We start from the raw sequence: 21715 nt of genomic DNA on the forward strand, positions 1-21715 counted from the left end.
GCTTTTGAGTAGTGCCGTCCATAATAGCGTCCATAATTCTCCTGAAGACAATCAGAGAATGCTTATCGAAACATTGGGTAGTTAACCACCGGTTCTTCTCAAAACCACTACTTGTTAAAACAGGAGATATCCACATGGTGTAACCGCAAACCTCTCTTAAGAATTTATAAAAAAAGCTTGCAATATTTAAAAAATGCATTAATTTTTCTTTGCGTACTTCTCAAGGCAAGGTTCTCTTAAAGTTTGACTTCTGTGTACACGTCGAGTGTCGAGTCTTGTGGACCGAGCTCCATGTATGGTCCCATTACATCCTTCTGATTGGAGGGCGTGTTCGAGGAAGGTACCAGCCGGGAGAGATCCGTACGTACCCCGCTTAGATTGGAAGAAGAAGGGTTCACATTGGCGTAGTTGGGAACCTCTGCTTTGGTGTTCACATTGGCGTAGTTGGGAACCTCTGCTTTGGTGTTCACATTGGTGTAGTTGGGAACCTCTGCTTTGGCTGCAGACGAGGCCTGGCTGTCCTTGAGTATCGAAGTGGCATAAATATGGGATGAATTTTGCTGGTTTGGCCCTGTGTCTGAGGTGGTATTACGTGTCCTTTTACGATACACGAAGTATGAGACGAGGACGATAATCAGGCCAACAAGAAAGATTAAAGGGATTGTTATACCAATAATTACACCAACAGAGAGACCAGGTTCGTCAGGGCGTTGTATAGGCTTGGTTGGGTAGGGGATGACGGTCAAGGGTCCTATCTTGCAGACAAGAGACGTCCAGTTTTTATTCTCTGGTGTTATTGAAAAACAGAACACAGTGACTCCATCATCTGAAACCTTGACACCCTTCTGCAACCGTGATCCTGAGTGGATCACTGGTAGAGGAGTGTCGACCCAATCTGGCCTTTCTAGGGACTGCTCGTATCACTGACCACTGCGGTTCTTTCATCGATGACCGTGCTACATGTCAGAATGTCTCCCTCGTTCACAACTGCCGGACCGTCTGGGAAACAGACTGGAAACTCTTCGGTTGAGTTTACAGTAAGACGCCCTTTTCCATTTGTAATTACAGTTTTATTGTATTTCCTAATAATGACGTACAGGTAAGACCCAGCATCGGATGATGTCAGTGTGGTGATTGTTAGGTTTTGAGAATAAAGTGTCGACGTTTCCTTATCCAGATCAACAGGGCTGACCGAAATTCTATCATCTTCCATGACTTCAGAGTAAGAAGAACTAACATAATGCTGCAAGGTAAACATGTGTACATTCGGATCAAAGCCAGTAGCGAGACATGAAAGAGTTACAGTGCCGTTCGTTAATGCTTGCTGGGGAAAGACTGATACAGGAAAGACAGTGACCTCACAATGACCCGGGGATGGAAGACAAAGCCAGAAGAAGACCAAACAGCCATCAATGGTATAGATGACTCCCATATTAAATTCTTTATCTAAGGTTTTCTCGTCTTTAGGCATCAGACATATTTCATTAAACCAGAGTTACTACTGCTGTCGTAAAAATACTCACAAAGGTAGCATACTCTGCAGTACAGCTCCAAGCATTATTATGATTTGACACCTATCACTGAGTATGGTTTTGAACAATGCACAATGTCTGTCCACATAGGAAAGCATTCCGTATGGCATGACACGATGCACAATGTTCCGACGTCACTTGTTGATTTTGTTTGTATCAACAAGACAAGCAATTGATTTCTCGAAACGGCAACTTCAAATTTCTAGAATGGAGACAGAAAACGTGAAACCTTATTTTAGTTTCAACAAAACTTGCGAGTAATGGTAGAAAAGATTTGATTTAAAACTGCATCAGTTTTTTCATTTATTTGAAATGTTTGTCATCTCAATGCTGGTTCTTAAGACCAAACTGTCTTCAAAAGCTCTTCTTTTGACTATTGAAAGAAATATCATTTCCCACGATCCATAACTGAACTGCAAACCTACTTAGCATACATCAGTGCGTACAGAGATGCAGTTTGTGTTTACGCGTATGAGGTATGAATCAACCTGTCAGATTGAACCATTCATCATGTGAAACCAACCCTAAATTACGCCAATGGTTTCCGTCATGGCGGCTTGCTACGCAGCAACATTGGGATTGGCTCCTTTGAATGTTTCCCCTTATCTTTTGAAATTTTTTTGTGTATTGATTATTTTGTTCATATTTAGTAAAACTGGTAACTTGCAGCTACACTATTTTCTCAGATGAAGGCTCCATCCTCATAACACTTAAGGAGGATGACACTCCAGTTCCTCTCAGGATAGTTTAGCAAGATTTACGTAGATTTAAAAACAAAAAATAAAAATATTTAGTTTTTTCATTGTTCTCATGCAAACAAAAATAATAGGCAGCTTGATTTTCAAAACCTAAAATGTATTTTAATCATTATATTTTGATTGACAAGTCTTGAAAAACTTATTTAAAAACAAAATCTACGACCACACATGAACCATAAAAGAACCCCCACCGGTTATTACTCGAAGTCATGTCAGATTTAAAAGTGTGCTTCGTTACTTTAAAAGAAGTGTTATCCATTCTTTGACACCAAATCTGAGTAATGGTTTCCGTTAAACAGAACAAAGCAGCGCTTGTTTGGTTTTAATTCGGAAAATGGAAAACACTTAAACAACAAAATTCTTTCAAAAACCTTAAGGTACTTTTAAACCATTCTGTGTTGATTAATACGTCCTGTAAAAGTCTTTCAAAAACACAATTTAAAATTACACATGAAACATTAAAGACCGCCACCAATATAAACTCTTATGATATATTTTCAGATTTCCAAACTTCCATCTATACAAAGTTGCCACTTATTTATGATATCAAATCGGAATATTTAATACAAAAGAAGTTACACCCGCAGGCTATTATTATTGAATTGATCAAACAATTCCAAATCTTAGGCTTTAAAGGCACAGTACACTATTAGTAATTAATCAAATAATGGTTAGCCTACAAATTGAACAATGGAGAACCGTTGATAGTAAAACAAATTTTGAGAAATGGCTCCCTTTAATGTAAAGTAGTTTTTGAGGAACAGGCAATTTCTCAGTCAAAAAATAAAATGCTTCAGGCCTGAAACATTTTGTTGGGCATCTGAAAGCACACCAATTTGTGCAACAAGGGTGTTTTTTCATTCAGTCCGAGAATACTGATCTTTGACAATTACCAAAGAATATTAATTTTGGTTTTTACCCATACACCGATGTGTGTTAGCACTGTATACTCAGTACTTTCCCGAGTCCTGTGAAAAAATATCACAGGCATGTTACTCGGGTGGGATTCGACTCGAATCCCACCCGAGTAACATGCCTGTGATATTTTTTCACAGGACTCGGGAAAGTACTGAGTATACAGTGCTAACACACATCGGTGTATGGGTAAAAACCAAAATTAATATTCTTTATCCCCGATGCAAATTTAACATCTATTATATCGTTGCGGTACCCGCTGCCAAAACATAGGATTCGAACTGCCTCTAGCTGCCGGGCAACCTCGGTAGTCTAGTTGGTAAGACACTGCTCTAGAATTGCAAGGGTCGTGGGTTCGAATCCCACCCGAGTAACATGCCTGTGATATTTTTTCACAGGACTCGGGAAAGTACTGAGTATACAGTGCTAACACACATCGGTGTATGGGTAAAAACCAAAATTAATATTCTTTATCCCCGATGCAAATTTAACATCTATTATATCGTTGCGGTACCCGCTGCCAAAACATAGGATTCGAACTGCCTCTAGCTGCCGGGCAACCTCGGTAGTCTAGTTGGTAAGACACTGCTCTAGAATTGCAAGGGTCGTGGGTTCGAATCCCACCCGAGTAACATGCCTGTGATATTTTTTCACAGGACTCGGGAAAGTACTGAGTATACAGTGCTAACACACATCGGTGTATGGGTAAAAACCAAAATTAATATTCTTTATCCCCGATGCAAATTTAACATCTATTATATCGTTGCGGTACCCGCTGCCAAAACATAGGATTCGAACTGCCTCTAGCTGCCGGGCAACCTCGGTAGTCTAGTTGGTAAGACACTGCTCTAGAATTGCAAGGGTCGTGGGTTCGAATCCCACCCGAGTAACATGCCTGTGATATTTTTTCACAGGACTCGGGAAAGTACTGAGTATACAGTGCTAACACACATCGGTGTATGGGTAAAAACCAAAATTAATATTCTTTATCCCCGATGCAAATTTAACATCTATTAAATTACCAAAGAAGTCTATAGTGCCTTTAATGTTTGAGTTATGTGTACGGTGTAAATTAATGCCAAGAGTTCGGTCAGCTAGAGTTCAAGTTCTGCATACTGAGATGGTTTATTGTATTCAGTGTCCAACTCCATGTAAGGATCTGCTTCCCTAGTGTTGGCATCTTTCTCGTGTTCAACGGGTTGAATAGAGGGAAGACCAGGCTGGGAATTGTTCATTGAGTTTTCTTCCAGGGTCGAACAATATACATGAGGCACGTCATCTCCTTCCTTACTCATCGGTACATGAGGTGGACCCCTTGAAGCATCTTCACGAGCTTTTGAGGTTTCCCGGGAGCTGCAGCAGTCAATGAGGATGTCTTTTGCGAGCCTCCACCTTCTTGGGTCGAATCGGAAGCACATAACATGTATAGCAACGAGAATGATGAAGACGACCAGTCCTATGATGATACCAGCGATTTGACCAACAGACAGGCCTGATGTTATACGACTGTTGTACCGGTAGGCCTAGTTGGTATCGTGGGTGGTGTTGTGGATTCGATATCAACAACATCCAAAGGTCCAATAGTGCAGGACAAATTCATATCAGACGACGGTAAGTTTGCAACACAGATGTAAGTCTGTGAATTGTCCGAAGTTGTAACATTTTTCGAGAAGACCGCTCCACCTTGCTCACCTGAGTAGACCACCCAATCTCCATGTTCTCCAATAATCGATGGAGTTGCGATACCAGATGTACTGCATGAGATGGCCCTTCCAACAGTTAATGTCTCCGGACCGTTTGGACTGCAGGACAGGAATGCGTCTCTGGGGTACACTGACAAAACTAGTTTCTCGTCTAAGACCCCCACAGCAGACATCTCACCAGTTGGACGAATAAGATTGCATTTTTATGTTCCTGTATTAGTTGTCTCTACTTCACTGAATGTTAGATTGAAGGTTGAAATCACACCCTCTGTGAAACTAACAAGATACCGCTGATCGCTAACATACAAATCCTTACTGGTAACGGTAAAGATACCCAAGATGAACCAAGACAGGTAATAAGAAGCATTAAAACCAGACACCTGACAGAGAAGACTGACCGTAGTTCCCTCCCGCTGCACCGTCATATTGGGAGAAACTTCAAGAGTCATTGACCGACAGCGGACTGAGAATATCAGCGAAGAAAACATCAGTGCTAAAAACCAAACACCTTTCACATTGTCTCTACGTTGGTCCTCCATGGTCGTGTGTTGACTACACTGTGAAGTAAATAATTCGGTAATTAATGGAACGCCACTCAACTTTGTAGCCTCACTGAATGTCTAGTTCCTATATTAGTATTTACTGTAATGTTCACCATTGGACTGTTCAAACCGTGTGGCATATATAGCATGAGTTTATAAATCAATCATATATCAACTTGAAAGTGATTTGTTTGATGACAACCTCGCAGTTTGGTCACAGTCTCGAGACTGAGTTGCTGTACTCTGTCTGCGCACGCAAACTAAACTAAACGTCAATAATACGGGAGTAGTTGCGGCGTAAGTTTCCTTGTTATGAACCATTTTTACGCAGTTGTGAAGTTTAGGGTCGTGACCTCTGTTGTGTACTTTTCTTAGGTAAATTCGTGGGTGCGAGTGAATAATGTGTTATATTATACGGTTTTTCCTTTCATAGACCAAAATATATCAACACTGGTTTCAACTGCTCGGGGATACTGAAACGGTAATTTTTTTTTTAGTACAGTAAAGAATATTTTGGCAAGGTTTTGAGTTTCAGCAACTTGTGATTGTTCTGTGAGAAACTGTTGGTGCAATATTAAATATAAATTACGAAATAATACATTTTTTCCGGGAGAAAAAAAATTGTAGTTTTTATAAGTAAGACTCCTATGACATTGTCTTATAAAACTAAGTGAAGTATGGTCATCAAAGCTATGATCAGTGACGTAACCAGAGGAAAAGGAATCATGGAATTTGTCAAGTTTCGAAATTTGTAGCACATTGTCAACCTCCATAACGCGGTCAAGAGTTTAAAAGTAGCATGTGGAAGTACAGCTATTAAAGGTTTGGTGTAAAACCATGTGGATATCCTTCTTTTTTTTAGTGCCAACCATCAAGTCCAGTATTCTCCTGAAGACAGTTGGATCATGCTTATCGAAACGTTGAATCGTTAACCATCGGTTCTTTTAAAACCTTTACTAATAAAAACAGAGATATCCACATGCAGTAAGAGATATCAACATGGTGTTACCGCAAACCTCTCTTATAAAATTATACAGAAGTTTGCAATATTTCCCAAAGTGTATTCATTACAATTTAATACACAGTTTTTCTGTACCTACATCTCAATGCAAGGTTCTCCTAAAGTTTGAGTTCTGTGTACACGTCGAGTGTTTATTCTTGTGGACCGAGCTCCATGTATGGTCCTGCCTGTCCAGTTACATCCTTCTGATTGGAGGGCGTGTTCGAGGAAGGTACCAGCCGGGAGAGATCCGTACGTGCCCCTCTTAGATTGGAAGAAGAATGGTTCACATTGGCGTAGTTGGGAACCTCTGCTTTGGTGTTCACACTGGCGTAGTTGTGAACCTCTGCTTTGGCCGTAGACGAGGCATGGCTATCCTCGCGTATCGAAGTGGCATAAATATGGGATGGATTTTGCTGGTTTGGCCCCGTGTCTGAGGTGGTATTACGTGTCCTTTTACGTCGGTACACGAAGTATGAGACGAGGATGGTAACCAGACCAACAAGAAGGATTGAAGGGATTGTTATACCAGTAATTACACGAACAGAGAGGCCGGGTTCGTCAGTAGAAATTATTGGAGTTGTTATAGGCGTGGTAGGGTAGGGGATTACGGTCAAAGGTCCTATCCTGCAAGAAAGAGCCGAGTTTGGGTTCTCTTGTGTTATTGAAAAACATAGAAATGTCACACCATCATCTGAGACTTGGACACTCTTCTGCAACCGTGATCCTGAATCGTTTACTGCTGGAGGGGTCTTGACCCAATCTGGCCTTACTACAGGGCTGTTCGTATCACTGACCACTGGGGTTCTTTCATCGATGACCGTGCTACATGTAAGAATGTCTCCCTCGTTCACAACTGCCGGACCGTCTGGGAAACAGACTGGAAACTCTTCGGTTGAGTTTACAGTAAGACGCCCTTCTCCATTTGTAATTATATCCCCAGTATCTTCCCTAACAATGACGCACAGGTAAGACCCAGCATCGGATGATGTCAGTCTGGTGATTGTTAGGTTTTGAGAATAAAGTGTCGACGTATCCTTATCCAGATCAACAGGGCTGACGGTAATTCTAGCATCCTCCATGACTTTAGACCAAGAGGAACTAACATAGTGATGCCAGGTAAACATGTGTACGTCCGGATCAAAGCCAGTAGCCAGGCAGTTTAGAGTAACAGTTCCGTTCGTGAATGATTGCTGAGGATAAACTGATACTCTGGAGACAGTGACCTCACAATGACCCGAGAACAGAAGACAAAGCCAGAAGAAGACCAAACAGCCACCAACGGTATAGATGACTCCCATATTAAATTCTTTATCTAAGGTTTTCTCGTCTTTAGGCATCAGACATATTTCATTAAACCAGAGTTACTACTGCTGTCGTAAAAATACAAAGGTAGCATACTCTGCAGTACAGCTCCAAGCATTATTATGATTTGACACCTATCACTGAGTATGGTTTTGAACAATGCACAAGGTCTATCAACATAGGAAAACATTCTGTATGATACAAGATAAACAATGTTCTGACGTCACTTGTTGATTTTGTTTGTATCAACAAGAAAAGCAATTGATTTATCGAAACGGCAGCTTAAATCTTCTAGAATGGAGACAGAAAACGTGAAACCTTATTTTAGTTTCCACAAACTTGCGAGTAATGTTAGAAAATAATATTTGATTTAAAACTGCATCAGTTTTTCATTGTTTTAAAATGTTTGTCTGTCATCTAAATGATGGTTAACTGTCTTCAAAAGCTCTTCTACAACTATTAAAATAAATACGATTTTTTCACAATCCATAACTGAACTGCAAACCTACTTAGTATATATCAGTGCGTACAGAGATTCAGTTTGTGTTTACGCGTATGAGGTATAAATCAACCTGTCAGATTGAACCATTCATCATGTGAAACCAACCCTGAATTACGCCAATGATTTCCGTCATGGCGGCTTGCTGCGCAGCTACACTTTGTGATTGGCTGCTTTGAATGTTTCCCCCTTATCTTTTGAAAATATTTTGTGTATTGATTATTTTGTTCATATTTCAAAAGCTTGGTAACTTGCAGCTACACTATTTTCTCAGATGAAGGTTCCATCCTCATAACACTTAAGGAGGATGAGACTCCCGTTCATCCCAAGCCACAGTTTGGCAAGATTTATGTAGTTAAAAAACATTACAAAAATTACTAGTTTTTTCATTGTTCTCATGGAAAAAAAAATTCAAAAGAAGCTGGATTTTCAAAGGTGTATTTTAATCATTATAAATTGATTGACACGTTGTGTAAAATTACTTTAAAAACAAATATAAAATCACAAATGAACCATAAAAAACACCACCAGCGCTCGAAGTCCTGTCAGATTTCAAAATAATCATCGTTACTTTAAAAGAAGTGTTATCCATTCTTTGACATCAAATCTGAGTAATGGTTTCCGTTAAACAGAACAAAGCAGCGCTTGTTTGGTTTTAATTCGGAAAATGGAAAACACTTAAACAACAAAATTCTTTCAAAAACCTTAAGGTACTTTTAAACCATTCTGTGTTGATTAATACGTCCTGTAAAAGTCTTTCAAAAACACAATTTAAAATTACACATGAAGCATTAAAGACCGCCACCAATATAAACTCTTATGATATATTTTCAGATTTCCAAATTTCCATCTATACAAAGTTGCAACTCATTTATGATATCAAATCGGAATATTTAATACAAAAGAAGTTACACTCACAGGCTATAATTATTGACTTGATCAAACAATTCCAAATCTTAGGCTTTAAAGGCACTGTACACTATTAGAAATTAATCAAATAATGGCTAGCATACAAATTAAACAACGGAGAACTGTTGCTGGTAAAACAAATTGTGAGAAATGGTTGCCTTTAATGTAAAGTAGTTTTTGAGGAAGAGGCAATTTCTCAGTCAAAAAATAAAATGCTTCAGGCCTGAAACATTTTGTTAGGCATCTGAAAGCACACCAATTTGTGCAACAAGGGTGTTTTTTCATTCAGTCCGATGGTTTAACGATTTGTTATCTTATGCATATTATGTTCGGATACATCAAGTGAGAATACTGATCTTTGACAATTACCAAAGAAGTCTAGTGCCTTTAAAGTTTAAGTCATGTGTACGGTGTAAATCAATGCCAAGAGTTCGGTCAGCTAAAGTTTAAGTTCTGCATACTGAGATGGTTTCTCGTTTGCAGTGTCCAACTCCATGTAAGGATCTGCTTCCCTATTGTTGGCATCTTTCTCGTGCTCAACGGGTTGAATAGAGGGAAGACCAGGCTGGGGGTTTTCTTTCAGGGTCGAACAGTATACATGAGGCACGTCATCTCCGTCCCTACTCATCGGTACATCAGGTGGACTCCTTGAAGCATCTTCTTGAGCCTCTTGGGTTACCCGGGAGCTACCGCAGTCAATGAGGAAGTCTTTTGCGAGCCTCCACCTTCTTGGGTCGAATCGGAAGCACAAAACATGTATTACTATGAGAATGATGAGGACGACCACTCCAATGACGATACCGGTGATTTGAACAACAGACAGACCTGATTTTACGACTGTTATACCGGTAGGCCTAGTTGTTGTTGTTGTTGTTGTTCGTGTTGTGGATTCGATGTCAACAACATTCAAAGGTCCAATAGTGCAAGACAGATTCATGTCAGACGACGGTAAGTTAGCAACACAGATATACGTTTGTGAATTGTCCGAGGTTGTAACGATTAGTAGGATCGCTCCACCTGAGTAGGCTGTCCATTCATCATTTCCTGCACTAATCGATAGAGTTGCGTTACCAGATGTACTGCAGGAGATGAAACTTCCAGTGTTTAATGTCCCCGGACCGTTTGGACTGCAGGACGGGAAGGCGTATCTGGGGTACACTAACAAAACTAGTTTCTTGTCTAAGACCCACATAAAGGATATCTCATCAGTTGAATGAATAAGATTGCATTGGTATGTTCCTGTATCAGTTGTCTTTACTTCAGTGAATGTTAGATTGAAGGTTGAAATCAAACCCTCTGTGAAGCTAACCAGATATCGCTCATTTCTATAAACAGACAAGTCCGTACTGGTAACAACGAAACTGCCTGACCCCTCTTTATACCACGATAGAAAATGAGTTGAAGCATGGATACCAGCAACATGGCAGAGGAGACTGACCGTAGTTCCCTCCCGCTGCACCATCATGTTGGGAGAAACTTCAAGAGTCATTGAAGGATCTGACTGACAACGAACCGAGAATATCAGCAAAGAAAACATCAATGCTAAATACCAAACACCTTTCACAACAATGTCTCTACGTTGATCCTCCATGGTCGTATGTTGACTACGCCGTGAAGTAAAAAATCAGTAATGGATGGAACACGACTCAACTTCTGTAGACTCACTGAAAGTATAGTTTCTTTATCGGTCTTACTGATTATATTGTTCACCATTGGACTGTTCAAACCTTCTTGTATATAGCATGAGTATATTCCGTCATCAATTTGAAAGTGATTTGGGTGATATCAACCTCGCAGTTTGGCCCCAGTCTCGAAACTGATTTGCTGTTTTCTGTCTGCGCACACAAAGTAAACTCAACATCATAATAACACGGGAGTAGCTGTCGTGTATTTTCAAAAACTTGTTTCCTTGTTATGAATCGTTTAACGCAGTTGTGAAGTTTAGGGTCGTGACCTCTGTGTGTACCTTTCTTAGGTAAATTCGTGGGTGCGAGTGAATAATGTGTTATATTATACGGTTTCTCCTTTCATAAACACAAATATATCAACTCTGGTTTTTACTGCTCGAGGATACTGAAACGATGAATACATTTTTCAGTACCGGAATTATTATTTTGACGAGGTTTTGAATTCTGGCATCTTGTGATTGTTCTGTAAGAAACTGTTGTTGCAATATTTAAATAAATAACAAAATAATACTTTTGTTTTCCAAGTGGAATTGTTTTTTTTCATAAGTAAGACTCCTATGACATTTTCGTGTAAAACTAAATTAAGTATGGTCATCATAGCTATGATCAGTGACGTCACCAGAGGAAAAGAGCGCATGGAGTTTGTCAAGTCCCAAAATTTGTAGCAAATTGTCAACCTCCATGGTCCAGACTTTAAATTAAAATTAGGATTTGAAACTGTGCATGTTGGAAGTACAACTAAGAGAGGTTTGGTGTAACACCATCATGAATATCTGCTTTTGAGTGGTGACGTCCATAATAGCGTCCATAATTCTCCTGAAGACAATCAGAGAATGCTTATCGAAACATTGGGTAGTAAACCACCGGTTCTTTTCAAAACCACTTCTAGTTAAAAAAAAACCCAGAGATGTCCACATGGTGTAACCGCAAAGCTCTCAAAAGTGCATTAATTTTTCTTTGCGTACTTCTCAAGGCAAGGTTGTCTTAAAGTTTGAGTTCTGTGTACACATCGAGTGTCGAGTCTTGTGGACCGAGCTCCATGTATGGTCCTGTCTGTCCAGTTACATCCTTCTGATTGGAGGGCGTGTTCGAGGAAGGTACCAGCCAGGAGAGATCCGTACGTACCCCGCTTAGATTGGAAGGAGAAGGGTTCACATTGTCGTAGTTGGGAACCTCTGCTTTGGCGTTCACATTGGTGTAGTTGTGAAGCTCTGCTTTGGTGTTCACATTGTCGTTGTTGGGAACCTCTGCTTTGGCCGTAGACGAGGCCTGGCTATCCTCGCGTATCGAAGTTGCATAAATATGGGATGGATTTTGCTGGTTTGGCCCCTTGTCTGAGGTTGTATTACTTGTCATTTTACGTCGGTACATGAAGTATGAGACGAGGATAGTAACCAGACCAACAAGAAGTATTAAAGGGATTGTTATACCAATAATTACACCGATATCGAGGCCAGGTTCGTCCGTGGAAACTGCTGGAGGTGGTGCGGGCGTGGTTGTTGGGTAGGAGATGACGGTCAAGGGTCCTATCTTGCAGGAAAGGGACGTCCAGTTTTTATTCTCGGGTTTGAATGAAATACAGACAAATTCGACTCCATCATCTGAACCTTTAACAATCTTCTGCAACTGTGATCCTGAATCGTTGACTGCTGGAAGGGTCTTGACCCAATCTGTCCTTTCTTCATCACTCTCTATATCACGGAACATTGGGGTTCTTTCATCGATGACCGTGCTACATGTCAGAATGTCTCCCTCGTTCAGAACTGCCGGACCGTCTGGGAAACAGACTGGAAACTCTTCGGTTGAGTTTACCGTAAAATAAACTTGTCCATTTGTAATTATAGTTCCAGTGTCTTTTTCAATAATGACGGGCAGGTAAAACCCTTCATCTGATTTCGTAAGGTTGGTGATTGTGAGACTTTGGGAATAAAGTCTCACTATTTCTGAAATTAGGTGAGGAGGGCTGAATGACCTTCTGTCATCCTGTATGACATTGTCGAAAGATGAGTTATATAATCGTTGCCAGGTAAACATGTGAGCGTTGGGGTCAAAGCCAGTAGCGTTACAGGTCAGAGTAACATTACCATTCTTGACTGGTTGACTAGGGAAGCTGTCTGTCGAGTTTAAAGTGACATGACAGTTACTCAGTGATGGAAGACAGACCCAAAAGCAGACAAAACAGCAACCAATGATACCAAGGATTCCCATGTTGGATTGTTTTACCTGGTCGCAAGTCGCCAATCCGAATCAAATTTCTCTAGAGCAGTTGCTGCTGATTTATTTCCGAGTGAATATGCAAATAAAATAGTTGCAGTCCTGCACACTTTCAGTTACATAAACCTACAGGGTTTGGCTTTGTAAGTTTAGCAGCAATGTCTAAAAACTGAAAGGTCCTAACTCAACAAACACCTTATACAATGTACTTAACGTCACTTGCTGATTCTGTTTGCATCAACCACCACAGATCCTCGCAACGCAGACCCCGTTGTTCAAATGAAGATCCAAGAAAGTTCGGCTAATTCAGTTTCAACAAATCGCTCTACAAGTTTACTAGACAAGATTACATTATAACTGCAAGTACATCCGTCTGTAATTGCTAACATTGAACGAAGTTTTAGAACCCAGAGCTCGAAACACGAAAACCCACTAGCATATCCATGTGTAATAATTGCTGTAAGACGATGTGACCTCTGACGTCATGTCACACGAAAACCATAACATGATTCGCGCGCAAACCGCCGGGCAAAACCTTTGTGTTTTGGCAGCCAGCTAGAAAGTGTATGCAATCCTACCATGACTACATGTCTTTTTGCCCGGCGAAACATGAAGTGTACAGTGTTTTTTTCAACAGAGGGCGGTTTGAATGTAAACATTGGTCACATCGTCTATACATCCTAGTCAGTTTGTGTGTTTGGTAAAACCCTCCCACAGTTATTTAAATGAACAATTCTTGTGCACCGAACCCTGAAGTCATTAATGTGGACGCAGTTTTTTAACTATTTTCATCAGTCTATTATTCAATTTTTTTTTCTTCAACAGCTTCAGTATTATTCATGTTGGTTTTACCGGGCTACATCGATGCATGTAACCATTTTATACTCTGTACTTTCCCGAGTTCTGTGAAAAAATACCACAGGCATATTACTCGGGTGGGACTCTAACCCAAACCCACGACATTTGCAATTCTAGAGCATCGCTTACCAACTGGACCACCGAGATTGCCCACTAGCAAGAGGCTGTTAAAACCATTGTTTTGTTCATATTATGTAACAACACTTCCGTGTAAGGAAATGCAGTTTGTTAGAAAGTACAACTTTCATGAGAAATAAGTATGTTTATCATGGCTATGAACAGTGGCGTATAACCAAAAGGGACTGTCATGAGAAAATATTTTAGCAAATAGTCAATGTTGACCATATGGGGAAGAAATTATTAAAAAGTTGGTAGTATTTTCAAAATGCGTCCGTTACAATATGCACAGTTTTTCTGTGCGTACATGCCAAGGTAAGGTTCTCCTAAAGTTTGAGTTCTGTGTACACGTCGAGTGTCGATTCTTGTGGACCGAGCTCCATGTATGGTCCTGCCTGTCCCATTACATCCTTCTGATTAGAGGGCGTGTTCGAGGAAGGTACCAGCCGGGATAGATCCGTACGTGCCCCTCTTAGATTGGAAGAAGAATGGTTCACATTGGTGTAGTTGGGAACCTCTGCTTTGGCTGCAGACGAGGCCTGGCTATCCTCACGTATCGAAGTGGCATAAATATGGGATGGATTTTGCTGGTTTGGCCCCGTGTCTGAGGTGGTATTACGTGTCCTTTTACGACACACGAAGTATGAGACGAGGATGGTAACCAGGCCAACAAGAAGGATTAAAGGGATTGCTATACCAATAATTACACCAACAGAGAGGCCGGGTTCTTCAGTAGAGACTGGGTAGGAGATGACGGTCAAGGGTCCTATCTTGCAGGAAAGAGACGTCCAGTTTTGATTCTCTGGTGTTATTGAAAAACAGAAACATGTGACTCCATCATCTGAGACTTGGACACTCTTTCGAACCGTGATCCAGTTTCGTTTCCTGCTTGAGTTGAATTAATTTCCCAATCTGGCCTTACTACGGGACTGTTCGTATCACTGACCACTGGGGTTCTTTCATCGATGACCGTGCTACATGTCAGAATGTCTCCCTCGTTCACAACTGCCGGACCGTCTGGGAAACAGACTGGAAACTCTTCGGTTGAGTTTACAGTAAGACGCCCTTCTCCATTTGTAAGTATGGTTCCTGCAGTGTCGTTCGCAATAATGACGCACAAGTATAACCCTTCATCCGATTTCATGAGGTTGGTGATTGTGAGACTTTGGGAATAAAGTTTCACTATTTCATTAATTAGATTATCAGGGCTGAGGGACATTCTGTCATCCTGTATGACATTGACGTAAGACGAGTTGTAAGATCTTAGCCAGGTAAACATGTGAGCGTTGGGGTCAAAGCCAGCCGCGAAGCATGTAAGAGTAACATTACCATTCTCAACTGGTTGCACTGGGAAACTGGAGACAGTGACCTGACTGACTTGACATTCACTCGGTGATGGAAGACAAAGCCAGAAAAAGACGAAACAGCCACTAATGATAGAAATAATTCCCATTTTGGAAGGTCGAAAATTTCGCGATACTTTCGGTCCACGTTTCTGTATTTTCAAAAGAAATTCGATCGTGTTTTTCAGCTTCATGACACAAAACAGTCAATCCAGTTGCAATAAACCCTCAATCTCGGTAGTTTTTATTGGTTAACGAATACGGTCCATCCAAAGTGCATCACAGAGTACACGCCAACGCAACCAAATACAACTACACCTTGCCCTCCACTGTGTTATTTCCTTGTGGACCAACATGCCAAGTTTAACATTAGACCATGTCGGGTTGTGAGCAATATGGCTGCCCGTAGTCTGGAAAGTACATTTTTGAAGCAGCGATGCAAAACCTAATTTGAATAAAAGTAGATTCAAATCTGGTGCGTTTTAGGGATCTTTTCATCAGCAGGTTGCGGGAAATCGTGTACTCGTGTGCAGTGGACTGTAGAAGTGACGTCATGGTACCGACATAGAACACGTTGATGTTGTTAATATTCCAAGGATAATAGATCGAAAGCTATTTATTTTTTAAGTATGTGAAGTATAACTCAATAAGGCATTGGGTGTATTTATCTTAAATGATTACTTTCTATGACCATTTCTCGAAATCGGCGAGAGAATAATTTTGTGCTCATGAATAAAAATAAGTTGTATTTATATAGAAGCCTTTAGAAAGATCGACAGACGCTAAAACAGGAATAGATTCAGTAGGCCTACGTGGAATAAACCTGTTGGAATGGCTCTTTATTCTGCATCTCAGCAAAAAAACCCAATCAGAATGCCTGGTTTTATGCTCAAACACTTTAGAAGGAGGTACACACTGGTGGACTATTATTAAGAAGAAAATATCTGAAGAAAAGACAGAGGCTGGCTACAGACTTATGATTGTGAAGAGGTTGTAACAAGAGTGCTTCACCACAGCTTTAAACAAAATTACCATGGGGATGAGAGGGGAGGGGGGGGGGCGTCGGAACAGTGTTTCTGAGCTTTTCATTTCTCTGTCCTCATGTTAGGCCGAATGTGGCGGCTACAGCTACAGCTACGGCTACGGCTACGGCTGTCGATAAGGGTGTTGCTATAAGGATGTCCTATACCTCAACGCATGATGACGCAACAATCTAGCTGTAGCCGTAGCCGTAGCCGCTTCGGACACAGCCTTAGAATTCTGGCTTGGACCAAGACATGTATGTCCTATAGGCTACAAGAAGGGGGTAATAAATGGGGGCGGAGATAGAAATGGGCGGGACATTCTTCTACTTGGTTACATTTCCGATGGCCCACTAGGGAACTTAAGTGACAAATAAAAAACAAACTTATTTTTGTTTAATACTTTATGCAGACTCTTTATTAAAACAAAACAAAATATGAAACAAAAATTAAAACATGCACAAAATGCTATACTTTTGCAACTTTCAATTTTTTTTGGATAGTATAAACAATTACAAAATACAAGTGAAATAACATACGCGTGTTAAACGTTACAATTGATTAGAATACATTATATAACACCCAAGCAGATCCTTGCCATTTGATTGGAGGGTTGTCCGTCACGTGATAGCAAATAAAATTACCATTGCACGCTGAGTCACTCACCGTGCTTTTTCGTTCCATCCGAAACGTACCATTGCACGCTGCCAGCGTGCAATGGTACTTTTCGGATGGAACGAAAAAGCTGAGTAAAAACATCACTGCGTGCGCATCTTTGGTAACACAGCAGTGTTACTGCAAGGCATATTATGTAAAATTACTAGCATTCGGCTTCTACAATTAAAAAATGTAGGCCTACGCTTTGTTTGTTTTGAAAGTTGTATCTTTCAATCAAAATGACAAAGATCTACTTGGATGTTATATAAAACAAATAATGAATGTTTTTCATTCGTGCAATGGTGCGAATATGTTCATTCGTTGAAAGCTGGAATGTTCCATTCAACTCGCCTCGTTGAATAGAACATTCCATCTTTCAACTCATGAACATATTCGCACCATTGCACTCATAAACATTCATTATGTGTATAATATGTCAATGTGTATTGATAGTGTCAAACGAGGCAATTGATGGCCAACGCTTTCGAAGACATTTCCAGGAGAATTATCACTTTAAAAATGTAACCCTTTGTTTAGAAAATCTATTTAAAAATATGTTTATTAAAAATCCGGACCGTCTCGGATAGTCAGATTCTTTAAGAAATTCTTTTGTTTCCTTTCAAAGTGTTTCTTTTGACACAGTGCAAATGGTTGTCTCCAAGTTGCAGTAAAAATGGTCCTTCTGAACAAAATGCTCGTTCTTATGTTTGAAATTGAAAATGTAAATTGGTCCATTCGCGAAGTTTTTTTGTTTTCACTGCAATGTTGGACCTCTACATAAATAATCAGGGTAACATATTTGACTTGAATACACCACAGTTCAGACAGGAATGTTAAAAGTGATGTCTTTGCTGAGATGTAAAATAACAATAATACTAAAATCAACAAAATGTACAGCGCAAGTTATAACTTGAATATACATAAAAGTATGTGTTTCACTGAGTAAAATAAACAATTGCTTTTACTGTATTCTGCATACTGCGTGAACTCTAACTTATACGTGGAAATATGTTGTTGTAGTAAGTTTACAATAATATTGTAGCCAATAATAAAAAAGAAACTGGACACTTTTGGTAATTGTCAAAGACCAATAATTTCACTTGGTGTAACCCAACATCAGTATAAAATAACAAACCTGTAAAAATTTTGGCTCAAAGTTGCAAGGAAATTATGAAAGAAAAAAACACCCTTGTTGCAATTTTCTTGCTTTTAGATGGAAACATTAATAAAAAAGCTTCGCGGAAGTCTTTTAATATTTTAGTGAGAACTTACCTCTTTCTCAAAACCTCAACTTCAGAAAGTCGTTTTATACAATCATCATTATACTTGCAGCTTTCCGTTGCTCGGTATCAAGTAAGTTTTTATGCTAATATATTTTGAGCAATTACTTGTTACAAAAACGTGTCCAGTGACTGATGCAAATGATCTTACATAAAGCACAATCAACAGGCCAACTTCGGCCTTGTATTTTGTTTGGGTGAATTTTAGTCTTGATTTCTTCTTGATACTCAACCCGATTGAGCCCAAACTTTTTAGGGGAACCACCAGTTCATTCCCATGATATTTTGGGCATGTTAGTTGTACGAAAGAAAATGTGCAAAACGCATTACTAATGCAGTGGTGTGAAAAGGTGTTTTGTAGTATTCAACTCTATTGTACTGCTGAATGACGAGCAGTGCTGGGAACGAGGTGAACAATAACAACAGCACCGATCTCAGGGTTAACTTATATTGTAATTCATAAATCTGCTAAACACACGAAGTTGCTAATAGTCACAATTCTAGATAATTGTGCTGATGCATATGGGGTGTACAAAAACTACAACACCATCTCTGGGTTAACACATCCTTATAATTTTAAAAATATGCTAATTGCAAATGTTTACAAACAATCACAACACTATTGGTGTTGCAGAATACCAGTTAAAATACAACGCACATGTACAGCAAACGCGTCTGGTTCCTTACTATTTTTTTGGCTTGCAATATTTAACCTGCTTAGCGGCATTTCTTCGGTTTAAGTGAACTTTGTGAACTGGAGATATTTTGGGCCCACTTTTAGTTTTACACGCGAATATCAGCATACAAAGTTTCTTGCGGATTTACCAATTGTTTGTTTTCGTCTTGTCCTTCTTTCTCAAGATCTAGGTCAGCGTAGACGACTGTCTGGGAAGACCCTTGCTCCATCTTATCGGGGATCTCTTCACGTCTTGAGAACTTCTTGGGTTTCCTCACCGGCTGTGAAGGTTTTCCAGTCGTGTCTCCACTCTGCGAAGTGCCTCCACTGGTGTCTGCGTTGTTTACAAGGGGCTTGTTCACCTGAGCGTAAATCTGCGGTGTTTGTTGCGGGGGATCCGACGCACCAGGACGGCCTCTCTTGCTATGGTTTCGTCCGGTGGTTGCGTGGGTTTGGTCGGTATCATCGTGCGGTTTTGGGGGAATTCCAACGCTAGGCTCCCGGTCGGACGGATGCTTAACTTCACTGCTGATATTAGCACCGGCTACTGCAATGTTCAGGTTAAGACGCAGGGAAATGTTCATGTCTGGCTCGCGGGTTATCATAGATGATTCTGCGTATATGTTGGACCTTTATTAGGTAAATTCGTGGGTGCAAGTGAATAATGTGTTATATTGTACGGTTTCTCCTTTCATAAACACAAATATATCAACTCTGGTTTTAACTGCTCGGGGATACTGAAACGATGAATAAATTTTTCAGTACAGGAAAGATTATTTTGACGAGGTTTTGAATTCTGGCATCTTGTGATTGTTCTGTAAGAAACTGTTGTTGCAATATTTAAATAAATGACAAAATAACACTTTTGTTTTCCAAGTGGAATTGTTTTTTTTTTCATAGGTAAGACTCCTATGACATTTTCGTGTAAAACTAAGTTAAGTATGGTCATCATAGCTATGATCAGTGACGTCACCAGAGGGAAAGAGCGCATGGAATTTGTCAAGTCCCAAAATTTGTAGCAAATTGTCAACCTCCATGGTCCAGACTTTAAATTAAAATTAGGATTTGTAACACCATGTGAATATCTCTTTTTGAGTCGTGTCATCCATCAATAAAGTCCAGCATTTTTCTGAAGACAATCAGAGCGTGCTTATCGAAACGTTGAGTCTTTAACCCCCGGTTCTTTTCAAAACCACAACTAATGAAAAAAGGAGATATTATCCATATGGTTCTACCGCAAATCTCTCCAAAAGTTTGCAATATTTCCAAAAGTGCATTCATTACAATATTATGTAGAGTTATTTCTGCGCGTACATCTCAAGGCAAGGTTCTCCTAAAGTTTGAGTTCTGTGTACACGTCGAGTGTCGATTCTTGTGGACCGAGCTCCATGTATGGTCCTGTCTGTCCAGTTACATCCTTCTGATTGGAGGGCGTGTTCGAGGAAGGTACCAGCCGGGAGAGATCCGTACGTACCCCGCTTAGATTGGAAGGAGAAGGGTTCACTATGGTGTAGTTGGGAACCTCTGCTTTGGCTGCAGACGAGGCCTGGCTGTCCTTGCGTATCGAAGTGGCATAAATATGGGATGGATTTTGCTGGTTTGGCCCCTTGTCTGAGGTTGAATTACTTGTCATTTTACGTCGGTACACGAAGTATGAGACGAGGATGGTAACCAGACCGACAAGAAGGATTAGACAGATATGTTATACCAGTAATTACACCAACAGAGAGGCCGGGTTCGTCAGTAGAAATTATTGGAGTTGTTATAGGCGTGGTATGGTAGGGGATGACGGTCAAGGGTCCTATCTTGCAGGAAAGAGGCGTCCAGTTTTGATTCTTTGGTGTTATTGAAAAACAGAAAAAGGTGACTCTATCATCTGAAACCTTGACACCCTTCTGCAACCGTGATCCTGAGTGGGTTACTGGTAGAGGAGTGTCGACCCAGTCTGGCCTTTCTATAGGACTGTTCGTATCACTGACCACTGGGGTTCTTTCATCGATGACCGTGCTACATGTCAGAATGTCTCCCTCGTTCACAACTGCCGGACCGTTCGGGAAACAGACTGGAAACTCTTCGGTCGAGTTTACAGTAAAATCAACTTGTCCATTTGTAATTATAGTCCCAGAGCCTTTCGCAATAATGACGCACAAGTATAACCCTTCATCCGATTTCATGAGGTTGGTGATTGTGAGACTTTGGCAATAAAGTTTCACTATTTCATTAATTAGATCAGGATGGCTGAGGGACATTCTGTCTTCCTGTGTGACATTGGCGAAAGACGAGTTATAAAATCTTTGCCAGGTAAACATATGAGCGTTGGGGTCAAAGCCAGTAGCGTTACAGGTCAGAGTAACATTACCATTCCCGACTGGTTGACTAGGGAAACTTCTTACTGCCAAGACAGTGACCTGACTGACCTGACGATGGCTCGCTGATGGGAGACCGAGCCAAAAGAAGACTAAACAGCAACCACGGATACGGAGGATTCCCATGTTGGATTGTTGTTTCCCTGGTTGTAAGTTGGTAATCCACACCAAATTTCTCTAGAGCAGTAACTGCTGATGTATTTCCGGATGAATATTGAAATACAATAATATTTGCAGTAATGAACACCTTCAGTTACATACATATACCAATGGGTTTTGCTTTGTAAGTTTAGCAGCAATAATGTCAAACATCAACTGAGTGATCATAACT

General features: G+C 40.4%; 3 protein-coding genes and 3 pseudogenes across 3 annotated transcripts; all 6 read right to left on the bottom strand.

Moving 5' to 3' along the window:
• Positions 1-236: 236 nt before the first annotated feature.
• Positions 237-1432, bottom strand: LOC139951033 (uncharacterized; annotated as a pseudogene).
• A 5170-nt stretch (positions 1433-6602) lies between these two features.
• Positions 6603-7751, bottom strand: LOC139951035 (uncharacterized). The gene has a single exon (XM_071949851.1). The coding sequence runs from the start codon at positions 7749-7751 to the stop codon at positions 6603-6605; it is 1149 nt and encodes a 382-aa protein (XP_071805952.1).
• A 971-nt stretch (positions 7752-8722) lies between these two features.
• LOC139950752 (uncharacterized) lies at positions 8723-11011 on the bottom strand. Its single transcript, XM_071949546.1, has one exon. The coding sequence runs from the start codon at positions 10752-10754 to the stop codon at positions 9603-9605; it is 1152 nt and encodes a 383-aa protein (XP_071805647.1). The 5' UTR covers positions 10755-11011; the 3' UTR covers positions 8723-9602.
• Positions 11012-11835: 824 nt separating this feature from the next.
• Positions 11836-13068, bottom strand: LOC139951036 (uncharacterized). Its single transcript, XM_071949852.1, has one exon. The coding sequence runs from the start codon at positions 13057-13059 to the stop codon at positions 11836-11838; it is 1224 nt and encodes a 407-aa protein (XP_071805953.1). The 5' UTR covers positions 13060-13068.
• Positions 13069-13307: 239 nt separating this feature from the next.
• Positions 13308-15645, bottom strand: LOC139950781 (uncharacterized; annotated as a pseudogene).
• A 4706-nt stretch (positions 15646-20351) lies between these two features.
• LOC139951037 (uncharacterized) lies at positions 20352-21510 on the bottom strand (annotated as a pseudogene).
• Positions 21511-21715: the final 205 nt, after the last annotated feature.

This window comes from Asterias amurensis, chromosome 18 (genome assembly GCF_032118995.1).
Source record: "Asterias amurensis chromosome 18, ASM3211899v1".
Classification (NCBI taxonomy): domain Eukaryota; kingdom Metazoa; phylum Echinodermata; class Asteroidea; order Forcipulatida; family Asteriidae; genus Asterias; species Asterias amurensis.

Bases quoted from the DNA above. Each gene is read 5' to 3' on its own strand.
- LOC139951035 (XM_071949851.1), bottom strand. From the start codon at position 7,751: ATGGGAGTCATCTATACCGTTGGTGGCTGTTTGGTCTTCTTCTGGCTT.
- LOC139950752 (XM_071949546.1), bottom strand. From the start codon at position 10,754: ATGGAGGATCAACGTAGAGACATTGTTGTGAAAGGTGTTTGGTATTTA.
- LOC139951036 (XM_071949852.1), bottom strand. From the start codon at position 13,059: ATGGGAATCCTTGGTATCATTGGTTGCTGTTTTGTCTGCTTTTGGGTC.